General features: G+C 35.1%; 1 protein-coding gene across 8 annotated transcripts in view; it reads right to left on the bottom strand.

Annotated features, from left to right (window-relative positions):
- Positions 1 to 1,281: 1,281 nt before the first annotated feature.
- OSBPL6 (oxysterol binding protein like 6) overlaps positions 1,282 to 13,589 on the bottom strand; it is an 85,289-nt gene continuing 72,981 nt past the window's right edge. For all 8 annotated transcript variants that reach the window (XM_010713557.3, XM_019617093.1, XM_019617092.1 and 5 more), the window contains 6 exons: positions 13,221 to 13,299; positions 12,007 to 12,151; positions 11,190 to 11,334; positions 10,114 to 10,240; positions 9,431 to 9,553; positions 1,282 to 8,933 (listed from right to left, as the gene is read on the bottom strand). In XM_010713557.3, coding sequence (XP_010711859.1) covers positions 8,825 to 8,933; positions 9,431 to 9,553; positions 10,114 to 10,240; positions 11,190 to 11,334; positions 12,007 to 12,151; positions 13,221 to 13,299 — 728 coding nt within the window. In that variant the 3' untranslated portion in view covers positions 1,282 to 8,824. The remainder of the gene's footprint in view (positions 8,934 to 9,430; positions 9,554 to 10,113; positions 10,241 to 11,189; positions 11,335 to 12,006; positions 12,152 to 13,220; positions 13,300 to 13,589) is intronic.

Raw genomic sequence — 13,589 nt, forward strand, 5'->3', positions numbered from 1 at the left:
CAGGTCAGAGAAAGCAGCCTCTCCCTGTCCCCAGCATGCAGTACCACCCGCTCCCACCCCTGGCTGGCACTGGCCTGTGGAGCAAAGGCAAACAGGGACAGGAATCACAAATATTCCTACAATTCAGCTTGCCAGAATGAAACATAACATGATGAATTGTCATTGATCTGATCTCCTGCCCTTTCTTTCAAATGTCATACATAATTGATCTGTGCAGAGACACATAAATGACTGATCCTTAAACACTGCACCAAAATGTGGTTCCAAAACACAGTAGAGTCAAAATAAAGTTAAATATATTGCTCTGATTGGCAAACAGTCAAACCAGCTGCATTTCACACATTGATCTTTCATGAGACAGTGCACACATTCAAAATTAGGCTGAATACTTAGGCTTAACTATACGGTAGGCCTGACACTGCAACACATTTGGGCAGCTGGACCATCCACTCCTCTGGAAGTTCACTGAGGTCCACAGAGTACCAATAGGAGCTCAGTCTCATCTGCACAGATACTCGTTTATCTGAGCACACAGGAATTAAAAATTAAGTGTTACAAAGCCTGGTGTAAACAGGTATGTTGTTTTGATTTCTTTCTGATGAGCCTTTTTATTTAAACTTCTGCATCCACATCTTTCTGACTGAATTCAACGAGACCACTTGCAAGGTGTACCTCACACTGATGCCTGTGAAAGAGCAGTCCAAGCAGATGAAGCTAAAAAAATTCTGGCATGTGCATTACTGTTTAACTGTTGCATGTGAAATCAAAGTCTATTCAAATTATATCTTATCTATGTTATTTCTCAATTGTTAGTGCTTCATAAATGTAAGTGCTTTTATAGGCATAATCATAGTCAGTATTTGGAGAACGGAATTAAGAAGATGTAAAGAATCATTATCCTGAAAGATCTCCCAAAATTGCAAATTGTCAAGAACAAAAAACAAACAAGGCGTATTTGCAGGATGGCAATCAAGATAAGGATTTAAAAATAAATAAATAAATTACTGAATGTACTATGAAGGACTGCATTTGAAGTTTTAAAAATCGCAAGACTTATCACAACACTTTAAGTAGTTTTTACAGCTTTCAACATGAAGATATGCACTTCAATTTTCTGAGTCATTTTGAAATTGCAGTACTGACTTCCTTTCCCCACTATCCTTTTTTCTTCATCTCCATCTCAGCAAAAAATGAGGTGTGGTTTAACATTGCATTGCTCAAAAATAGTGCTTTCCACAACATTTTTGTAGCTGGAAGCACAAATGCTTCTTATTTCCTTTATTTTTTTTTTCATGTAACAGTTTTCTATTCCTTTCAAACAACACATTTTTGTGTGATGCATCAAGGTACACAGACCCTCCGCAGTTACAGTAGAGTCAAAACAAAGTTACAGTATGCAGTACTTAAATGTAGCAATGACTCTGTATGTTGGGTTTCTTAGAAAGCAACGATTTGCCTTTAAAACTGATCTTAAAAAAAAAAAAATTCTGAAAACATTTCTAGCTAGCACAAAAGTTTAACTGCAGTAGAAAGACTCCAAGGACATCTGTTTACAAGGATGTTACATAAAGGTGTAAAATAAATCAAATAGGTGCAGGGATATGGAAATTTAGCAAATAATGCCCTTCTAGCTATTCTTTTCTTTTACATTTTTGCCCACTGGTGCTGGGCTGTTTCCCATCTGCAAATAATGCTGCTAAGAGTAATGGAGCTCAGTAAGCAATGTAAAATTGGCAGCTAATCTAATCCTTACTTCTCTAATGGCATTCTCAGTGTGAGCAGTCTACAAGTACTGGAATTTATTACAGCAAAAAAGTGCTATGTTATTTCCAATTTGTATCAACTGTGGAAAAACAATGTGAGAAAATACACAGTTCTCTGTTGAAATGCTAAGAAATTATAATTATAGAAAGGGCAGTAGACACAGACCCAATAAGAAAGCTTGCTACTGGTTACAACAAAGCAGATATACCTAATCTCCTAATGCAGAACTATCATCGTGATCTCTCTGGATGCCACAGTAGTTTAATTTAATGTCTTCTCATAGGCTAAGCAAAGCATCTGCTTCAGTCAACTAGCAGTAATTGTTAAAGAGCGAACAGTTCCTTACACATTTTATTGAAATAAAAGAATTCAGACATCAGATGCTAACACCTTGCTTTCTCACTTACTATATAGTAAACAACAGATACAAGTCAACACAAAGGAAGATTCTCATCCAGAAAAACCCACTAATATTCCTTTTTGGTCCAAGCAAAGTTTTAGTGAATGAGTGAAAGACATGAACAAAATGCACGCGGGAAGAACCTTCCTTTGTCTGTGGAGCTGCAGACACCATTTCATTTTCAAAACTCAAACCTGATATGCAATTGGTCGTTGGTGAGGAATGAATGTTTGAAAATAATTAGTCTATAAAAAAAGGAAAAGAACAGAGCTTTTGTTCATTATAGCAAAAGCTTAACTAAGCTATTAGTTGCAATCTTTGCATTTAAGCTCATCAACATTTATTTCTCAGTCCCTAGTCACAGCTTAGTTGAGACTCAGCTGAATACAAAATTTATTCTCATCTGAATTTCTTATGATACATTTAAGCCTCCAATGAATACCATTCACATTGCTTTGAAGAACGGAATACACCTAATTTCTAACCTTATGTTGGAATGATAATCTTCACCTTTAAGACAGGTGAAAATGCAGATTTAAAATTTTTATGTACTATTTCATTACTGGTGATTTGATCTCCAAATACGTTAAATATTAGGCAAATACAATGATAATTGTATATCACTTGATTTATTCAACATAGTTAAGAAACGTATCCTGAATTCTCCTTCACCCACAAAATACTGATGGTTAATCTAAACTGAACTTTTAAAAGGCTATTTGTAATATTCCTTGTTGAGGCAAATTTACAAAAGGTAGAGAACTATGAGACAAAGGAACAGAGAATTACAAGAAAAGAAATCTGAATTTCCAATCCAACTACTTCTGACTGTCCTCAGTGGACATGAGAAACCAGCCCAACACACTCAAGCTGCCAGAAATGCAATCACAAATAGTAATGCAGTTCCAAAAAAAGATGTTGCATTTGTGGCTAAACTGACTGGCACAAGGAAGAAGAATTGTTCTGTTAGACTATCTGTCAGTACCTGTGCTGCTTTTGTATAACACTTTCATTGTGAGGATGCCTAGAGTACAAACAATTAAATCATCCACCTCTGCCATTTTGAAAGACTCTGCTTACCCCTTCCCATTCTGCATTCCTAATAGTTTGTGATAGCAAGATTATGGCTTAGCATAAGATATGTCTCATCTGTCAACGCAGATCATTAAAAGTAGCAGTAAACATGGAAATGTTTTTTAGTGTTTCATGGGAGACAACATCTGGTTCATGGCTCCAGGGATATGAATAGGTATCCTTACTATCCATAGCTGAGGACAGAATATATTACACACTGCTGAGTGGTGTATATATATATAGTGGTGTATATATATATATATCCCAACTTTTTGATTTCCATATTTATAAAGTCTCTAACTCTCTTTGTCCATATTACCAATATCACTTCAGACAAATATTGTCTACAGTCATTTTTATTTATAAATGGAATAAAATTTCCTTTCACCTTCAGAATGAATTCTGAGCAAATGTCACCAATCCTCCCTTTTCTCATGCTGTCATGGAACACTAGAAAGAGAAATGGTATTAACATAACCTGCTTGAAGCAGATTTAACAGCTGCTACGACATTTTAATCTGTAGATGTTTGAATTTTTTCTGCTCTGCTACAAGGGTGCCCTGACAGAACTGATGCCTGTGGTTTCACTGCTCTCCATTGCAGTCTCTCCCTTCACTGAGGTTTGTCAGAGATCACAAGGGGAAAGAAAAAAAAAAAAGATACGATGGGTTTAATACTAGTACAAAATTTGACAAAAGAGGAGGTGTACATATATAAAAAACATCTACGGATAAATTGCTGACACTTTTTAAACTTGCAAGATGCCATATAGAAATTCCCCTAAGGAGGTTTTTATAAAGAGGCTCCTCAAGTCAGTGGAAGAAGGATGGAACGCACACCAAGATACTCAACAAAAGGTTTTACGTGCTCAAGTTTAAAGAACTTCTGTGATTAGACCCTTTACACTGCATAATACAAAAAATAAAATCAACTGATGTAAATAAGCTTTTTTTTTTTTTAGCCTACTGAGATTTATAACATTCTTGTGGTGCCATACCCTGTTCTGAGGGAGTGCAAATAGATTTTAAGGAGAAATCCTCCTTATTAATAATTAAATTTTAATTCATTTTAATTCACACACTTAGTCTAGATTCTCCTATCTAAAACAAAACAAAAACAAAAACCAATTAAACAGCAACAAAAAACAAACAAGAAAAAAACACATCCTTTCTCCATGAAACTTATCTTCTGAGCGATACCAGAATCACAATAAAACTAATCAGAATTGGTAAAGTAGAAAGTACAGAAATAGTTTTTATACTGAATGTTCCCTTACAATTTTGAGCACATTAACAACAAAAAAAATAGTTTCAACTATATCTCTGACCACCTTGACTTCCAGCAATATGTTCAATTTCGAGGAGCGTTACTTAATGACATCCAAGATGAAAATGCTAGATAGCAGCCCCAATAGCTGCTCAGATAAGTCATTAAGACATATCAATCTCTTAGCGTTCTCCAAGGTGTCTGTATAATACATGCTGACAGGTGCTGATGTTCCAGCATTTTTTTATACAATTCTGTGAATCTTTTTCCCATAACTGAACCAAACTCTCTTCAATATAACCCCTCAATTTTAGCATATGAATAAAGATACCCTTTTTTCTTTAATCTAAAAATTCTTAATTTGCTTTCATTTTGCAAATCCAGAATTAGTAGGGACAACTACAATACATTTAATTCCTCAGACTATTGCAGCCAACAGCATTTAAAACAGTTAGTGCCTATCTCTGCACCAGATGATTAAAAATCCTATAAAACAAAGGCAACATACTAACCAAGCTTTGATAGCTAAAGGAAGTTGTTTTTTTTTTAAAACTCGCACAAGAAAACCCAGAATATCCAATCCTCTCAGTTACTGTGCATTTGCAAGTGAAGCTCTCCTTCTGCCCAGACTATCCTAGAAATCCAATTTTGGGTGGGGAAAGGAACACAACGAGCAGGACCACATGGCTGGGACGCAAATCCTCACATGGAAGGGCAGGACCAGTGCTTGTAACGTGTATGTCCTGCGGCACTTGACATCTGCCTGGCACCTGCTGTTCAAGCAAAACTCAAAAATGTCATAAATGCTCATTCAGATTCAGAAGTTCAAAATTAGGGGGAAAAAAAGGAACAAAAAGGTGTGACAATATTTGTAAGATGACCAGAGTATTATAGAAGGATCTAACACAAAAATATTTATTTCATGCAACCTGCATCTATCTAAAATTAGAATGAGTGCTGAGATGACATTTTAATCACAGTGATTCTATGAAAATCAACTCATATTCAAATGTTATTTCCAGCAAGGTAACAGTTTTTAATATGCAGGAAAATCTGCTATCTTGTTAATACGCATCTAATATAGGAATGTAGTTATTGAAGTCTTTATAAGATCACACGGCTTTTGATGGACATAGCTATTGTTGCCCTACCATATCCACAGTACCAGAACAAGGAAGAAAATGAAGTACACTTTAAAGTATTAACTGACAGTACATTTCACTACTGCAGAACTGAAGCATACGAACTGTTTATTTTACACAGAAATAAGAATTTAAAGAAAACAAGAGAAAAAGGGAAACATCTTTATATTGAAAGTTCAGTTTCTAAAACATGAAATGATTGGCACTGATTTTCATCACAGACCAGATCTGTAGCAATTAAATCTGCCGAGCAGGTAAGTACCTTTTATGCCCTTGTAAAGGAAATATTGCCTGGCTGAATTGAACAAAGTGGGCTGGAAACTGCCCAAATCCTCAGGCTTGAAGGGCACCGACCAGCGGCTAAGTCCCTGCTGGTAGCCTGCAAAGAGGGGTCAATTTGCAGTGCTTATAGATGAGTATCTCATCAGCGAGCTGGACATAGAAACATACCACAACCTAACAAGTTGTCACAGTGTCCAATCAAGTTTGCAGGGAAAATTTGATTAAAGTTTTTCACAGAACACAGAGAATTCTGTACTGTAGGAAACAACTTATGGCACACCTGCTGGCACTGTTAGGATTCTGATAAAGACAGAAAATGTCCTGCAACACTTTGTAATTCCTCTAGCTACTAATTAACTAGTTTAGCATTCAGCTGATTTAATACTCCATAGGTTCAAAGAGTGCCTTCAATAGAAAGATTTAATGTATCACATTTTTTTTAACTCTAAAAAATTGAATGCTAGTTTTCTTACAGTGAGTATCAGATAAACAATTGCAAAAGAATAATTAAATAATTATAGCATCTTCAGTGTTATCCAAGTATGCATTGCAAAGAATGGCATTCATGAAGCACTATCAGAACACTGTAAAATGAAATACCGTATTTTTGTATTTAAATTAAAAAAAAAAACTCCCAAAAAAACAAAAGATGACCAAGTTTTTGTCCCTCAAATATACTTGCAGACACACATACATAATACTTCCAATGCTGCAGCAAACTGTACACAGAGATTGAAGAATGAGATGGGCAAATGCTTAATAGTGTTTCATTTTAAAAAGTGACCCAGTATAATCAATCACTATTTTGCACATAGCGTGCCGATTTGTTTTGTAGTATAACACCATTAAAGCAAGTATGTCGAAGTCAAACAAATACAATTATAAAACCCCAAACCTTCATATATTTTAATTTTTTTGTAATAACAAATGTAGAACTCAAAAAAGAAAAAATCCAGTTCTGCTGAAGTAGAAAATTACATCATTCTTTAACTAATTAAAATTTTTCTTTGGAAGAAATCCTGGTAATCTGCACAGTTTTTTTTATACCAAGTATTTATAATTATTTAAAATTCAAGTTAATATTTTATTCAGGTTTTCATATTTCTTCCTGGTAAGATGAAGAAACTGGGATTCATTAGTAGCCAATTGTTCTGCTTTATAAACAAAGGGAAGAACTAAATGCGCATTAAGTAATCAAACTGATGTCAGCTCTGCAAAAGCAAGAGGCAGGGGGAGGGATAGGTACACGTTATATTGCACTGACAGCTGTCCATGTAGCATTTCTGGCAGAGTCACGTAGTTACCAAATTATTTTTTTTAGGTCTAATTATTGGAATCAATTTTAAATAGAAAAAATTGTATGCATTATGTATGCTGTTTAGAAAGTAATAGAGAGTCTCTTTATGAAATCTAACCTGGCATCAGTGAGTGAATGTGTAATACACATATAACTGAAAGATTAGATCATACCATATGGAATGCACATTTTACCAAATAAAATTACCCTTTTTCTTTTAAAATCTGCCTTCCTACTGTTTAGTGTTTCAGAAATTTTCATACAGAAAGTGAAAAACCATCTCCTACATATATTAACTGAGGCTTAGCAATATGTAAGAGTCTTGGTTCTTAACCAAAAATATAGTCACTTTCAGAAAAACTGTAAAATATTATTTTGCACAAAAGCTATTTTGGCAACACAAGTAGCAGAAGTTGCTACAAAGTACAGGAGCCTCTGCCCTACTCTCAAATATAAATTTAGATGCAGTAAGTGGCTGGGGAAAGAACAGAGCCAGTAAACAGCATGTGTGGAGGTAAATACTAGTTTCATTTATGGTACGATCCAACCTCTGGAGCGAAGCCAGAGACCTTCCCATGAAATCTTTCTGTGCCTTAACACTGTTGCAAAGCTTCAGGGAATCCTAATTGTATAAGCAATTATAGAGAAATGAATTTGCTGCAAGACCACGTCCACTCAGTGGTAAAAGCGACAAACGCATCTCAACATTAACCACTTAAAATATGAATTTTCTGACTAGCCACTCATATGCATTTACCAAAATAACCTCAGTATTAACCAGTTAGCAGCTTCTCTTCAGTCTGATTATACAGTCAGCTCCTCGTAGCTAAAGCATGTACAGTAGATCTTGTTCCTCTGAAATACAGTTAGATGTTTGGCTGTCTTTTGATTTTAAATAATACAGGTTCTCCAATATTTATATCATGGTAAAATCCTAGTGCTTTAAAAATCTGCCCTTCACATAAGCCTAAGCATATATATTTTAAAATGACTTACTGTACATCTTCTTATTTTCTTTAAGGCATGAACAATGGCATATGAATGGGAACAGCTTTCAGAAAAGCATGTTTTGACAAGGCCAGTCCAAGCACAGAACACCAAAGGACTAACCTGAAGCCAGAAATGACAATGTGGTAACTCAAAAGGTTTTAACAAAAATATTTGAAACAAAATGGATTTTTTTTCTGTTTTTCTTCCTTTTTTTTTTTCTTTTAAGTTACATTACTCTTAATGTCTGTTTAAAGCACCGATTGCAGTTTTGTATTTACCGCCTCCTCCAAGTGACTTTGGATAACTCATCTGCTTCTCTTCTGAATTTTCATTGTATGAAACTTCAAAAGGTTTTTGTTTGTTCCTTTTTCTTTCTTTTTTTTTTATATTTTTATTTTTTTAATGGCTGCTGCAAAATTAAAAAGATCCAGAAGTGGTCAGGGGCCTCATCTAATGCACTTTCAAAAGTCCATTATAAAGATGAAAATAAATGCAAGTGATGGGTTTTTTCCATAGACCCACAAACCACGCTTATCTATAAGAAACATATTGTGCATAGTTATTTTTTTCTTCAGAGAGTGATATGTTTACTAAATCTACATTCTCAGTTTACCAGAGTACAGGAATTTCTACTTTACTAAATCCAGGATCCTTTCGCAGTTCCCAGTAGGTTTCATTGGTAACCCAGGCTTCTCTTTGATTAGCATCGATAACTTTTCTATAGAAGAAAAAGAGAGAGAGAGAAGTCTAATCTCAAATCTCTTCTCCTATACAATATGTAATCAATAGCACATCTCTCTGATTTAACCATAACGTTTCATTAAACACACATTGGGCTTTTTCAGTCTCACCACTTTTGATTCTTCAAGATGAATATCATGGTGTTCAGAATGGGTATCCATTGTTTCAAAAGACTGCTTAATTAAAAAAGCTCTAAAAAATTTAATTGTAATTAAATGTGTATATATACATTTTTACCTACATTATATATCTGTGTGTACATATGTTGTTTTTGTTTACTTTATTTCTTTGTCTATGCAATGACTTACAATAACTTAGCTAAATCTTAGTTTCTAAGAGCTAACAATGATGAACATCAACAGTTCCTAGAATGTTATACTTCTACCCCATTTTAAACATCAAAAACTATTGGCTGTGTAGTGCAATACTTCAGTTACAGCACAGCAAAGGTTTACTACTGAAATGAAGACTCACTTAAAAAACTTGGGTACATATTCAATGCTATTTTCTTCCATGTACCGCCTCCGACTTCTCTGGAGTTCTTCTATTCTTTGTTTCTCTGATGCTGCTGCTTCTATATTTCCTTCCTCCAGAAGTCTGTAAGGATAACAGTTGTCTTATAGCAATCATACAGTACCTGAACAAGGAATTTTCTAGGACTGTTCATCACAAAAGACTAGCAAAAACTACGCCCCCTGTCTTTGCTATACCCTCTGTAAGATCTAGTCATAACCTCAGAAAACGAGTGACTGATACTCGACTCCCCAGTTGCAGGTAACTGCCTTCCAGCCTTAGGCATACATCATCTCTAGTTACTTCACTGTATCACAAACACTGAAGTAGTATGAACTGAGAATTAGGAGGGAATTCCCTTTGCCTCCACTCACAGCTTCAGGGCATGACATTTCAGAGCATGTATTTCCAGCCTGTCATGAAGAATACTACCTTCTACTAGAAGACTTGTGCAGTATACTAAGCAGGATGCTTTCCATTTTCCTTTTCTTCAGTTGAGTAAAGCAGAAATTTGACTTCACTACTGAGTACCTTCACAGCTAGGAGAATTCTCCAAGTCCAGACTGTGCACGGACAAAATTCAATACTAGCCAAATCCATCCTTAAAATCACCAAATATTAAGTGCATAAGTAAGCATTCTTGCCTTTGATCCGGCCTGAATCGTGCATCTGTTGTTGGAAGAAGATCTTTCAGTACAGGATCTAATTCATTGAGCTCAATAGCAAATCTTGTGAAGCCATAATATCGTTCATAGTTGGTTGGCATGGAGCCTGCATGCATATACATGAGAAAGAAAAAATGCTTTTTAAACTGTTAATCCAAACATGCAAAATATTTATATATTTATTAAATTGTAAAAGCAAAAAAAATTAAAATATTTTACTCTTACACATAATTAAAAAGTATCAGAAGATATTCTCTAGATAGAACAACATGCACTGAATATTAATTTCAATTGCTTATCCTGTATAGGTTGTAATTACCTGCTAGTAGATTCAAAGCTTTCATGATTCTTCCTTTTTAAATAAAAATTACTGTTTTCAAGATTTTCAAGCAAAATAGCTTCCTGTTCTCAGGCTTTTCAGATGTGTATGTAAAAGCTAAACCTACCTAAATTTTTGTGTTAATTTTGGACCACGTACTCATGCAAAGACTGATTGGGCACTGTCCTGAACCTTCAGCATGGATAGCCATCAGAGCATAGTAGACAAAACATTATCAATTACGACAGATTGTGGATAATCACTCTTAATATATGAAAAATACTACACGTGCAAAGGAAGAGTAATTCAACCCTAGAATTTCTAAGCAAGAAATAATGAAGCTGAATTCAGCTTCTGAAATCACAGGAGCTCAATATCTCTGAAGAAAAATCCTTTGGTTTAACAAAAGACTAAATTTGGTAAGATGGCCCCGCTCGCTGTGAGAAAGTAGTCATGCAGACCTAGACATCCAAATATTTTCTCAATTTCATTTTTATGTTGTCTCCAGCACCCCACAGGATTTATCAGAAGTCAAACTAAGATGTAGAAGACTGTGCCAAGTAGGAGCATTTCCATTTATCTTCATTATAAACACCTGTCCAATCTTTTTCACTTGTTTAGCCAAAAAAATATTTCCTCAGTAGTATTTCATGTACTTAAAATGATTGCTCAGAGTGCTTTACACAATTTAGAAATATACCACAGTGCCTGCCAAAGTTTATCACAAGCTTCTTACCTGGCCTCCACACGCATTTGGCTGAAGGTGCTACACCACAATAAAGGCCTTCGTGCCACTTTCCAAAGAGGCGATGCACTACCTTCCCTTCTTGATCTATCACAACTCCCTGGACTTCATTTACATTTGAATTCCAGTAGTTTACCTGCAAGTTTTACAAGGAATTACTACTCAGTCATCACATCACTCACTGGGCCAATACCAACATTGCATGAATCTTAATGTGTCATCGTCAGAATTTTGCATCAGAATTGCTCACCAAGAAAACTGGTATACAAAATTTGAATGATCTGAATATTGTGTTAGTGTATGAGAAACCTTGAATAACTCAATATGCGCTTTTGGTATTAAGGTATTTAAGTACAGTTAATTACTTGCAGCACACTGATCTGTTTTTATTTATGGCCTTTGCCTGGATATTAAAATAACAGGAGTCAAGGCAGGCAGTACTGAAGCCAAAGAGATAAAAGTGGTGGCCAAGTTCTAGCAAAGGTAGAAGTAATATGGCACAGAAGTCTATCCAGTGACCTTGCATTTTCACTGTAATAGCAGAAATTTTGCTATTTCATTTTTAAATGATTTTCATTAAAATCAACAGCAGCATAGCACACGGCTGTACAGCAATGTAAGATGTTGATATAAAATTGACCAGTTCAATAGAAGAGTCATCCTGTTTGAAATAGCACTCTTATTTGATGATTTACATATTCACAAACGTTGATAAGTCAGAATGTGTAACATATTTCAGGAATATTGAAGAAACAGTTCTATACAAACTTGAGCCGTGCAACGATATGCATTAGAACAAATGTGTTACCTTGACAAATGTGAGTTTACAAATACAAACACTGCTTTTTGTGTTTCTGATTGTTATCTCTCCATAGTGTTCTATCCACCTCCTTCCACTAAGGATATTATGTATGCAAGTAGTGACTTTGTTCCAGACATAGTAGTCTCCATACCTAAGAATATATCAATAAGTAGTTAATAATGCAAATTAATCATGATCATCATGGAAAAAAAAAAATTAAATCATTAACATAATTACAAGACTATATTCCTGAAAAACATTTGTAACAAAAGCTTATTTTATTAAAGACATAAGTTCTGGGCATGTTATTAATCTTCCATGGAAAAGTTCACCTAAGCTCTAGTGCGGAGAACTGAAGAATAATGCTACAAAATACAAATCAAGACATTATGAATCACTGAAGTCCTGCACAGCATATTATGTGCTTTGGCATCAGTTCTAGAGACCTGGATCCAAAGATTAGTATAAGGTTGGATTTAGGCCAGAGGCAGACAAACAAATTAAATTATAGATAGAACAAACTAAATATGTAAAGAAGAAAACAGAAGTGAAGTAGGTTCACTAGTACGTTATCTCTTTTCCTGTAAAAGCTACTTGGATTAAGAGCACATCTGTTGTCAGAGACTAAAATGGGTGAACAAAGCACATTCTCCTTCAGAGCTGAGGACCAAACATGTAGACAGAAGACAAAGCTACTCCAGAGTGCATTTACTTTGATTTGGTATGGATAAAGAGGTGGAGTCCCTAAGGATGCCATACTGTTATAGGCAGAAAGAAAGGTGACTCCAATTTAAAGGATCAAGAACAGAGTATTGCAGAACCTGCAGGCATGCTTAAAGTATCCTCTCCTTGCATATTCTCATGGTTTACAACTTAGAACCAATTTTATTTGTATTGAAACTCCTTCCTTCCACTATTTGTTTAAAATCAAAATGCATTTTTTGGCTTTCACGTTTTGAAAAATGACCTTCAAATATTAGTGCTTGTTCTTTTGAGGCCTTATTAGCAGTATTGAGAGCTTTAATAAGGACAATGCTAGCTGAAAGTACTGTCAGCCTTGCTCTGAACAGCTGATCACTTCAGTGTCCCCACCTGCACTAATACACAAGAGGTTTGAGATACATGCTAACCCTCACCCACACAGTTCAATTCATGTGCCCTTTGCTTACACTTGATCCAATCCAGAACCAAAACCAAAAGGAAATAAAACAGTAGCTTACTTTGGAAGAGTCACATTCAAGGTTCCAACTGGAAGAATTTCCATTGATTTCCCCCAAAATTTGTTTTTCCACCTGATATCTGAATATAAAAGAAAAGATTTACAAAACCAGAAAGACTCAATTCTCCATCTTGCAGGGATCTGCTGTACTACATCATTTAAAATGGAACAGTATGAGGTTGTCATGAAAATACAGGAAAAAAAAAAAGAACTAGAGAATGGTATTAGAACAGAAAAGATAAAGAGAAGTTTCGTTTTCTTCTAGGAGTTATACCTGTGCTGTCAAATCTCTCCTGAGAATATTCAATATAAATTCAATGTGTATGACAGTAGAGACAAAGAAATAAACATCTGCTTGTTCAACTTTGTA

This window comes from Meleagris gallopavo, chromosome 7 (assembly GCF_000146605.3).
Source record: "Meleagris gallopavo isolate NT-WF06-2002-E0010 breed Aviagen turkey brand Nicholas breeding stock chromosome 7, Turkey_5.1, whole genome shotgun sequence".
NCBI lineage: Eukaryota > Metazoa > Chordata > Aves > Galliformes > Phasianidae > Meleagris > Meleagris gallopavo.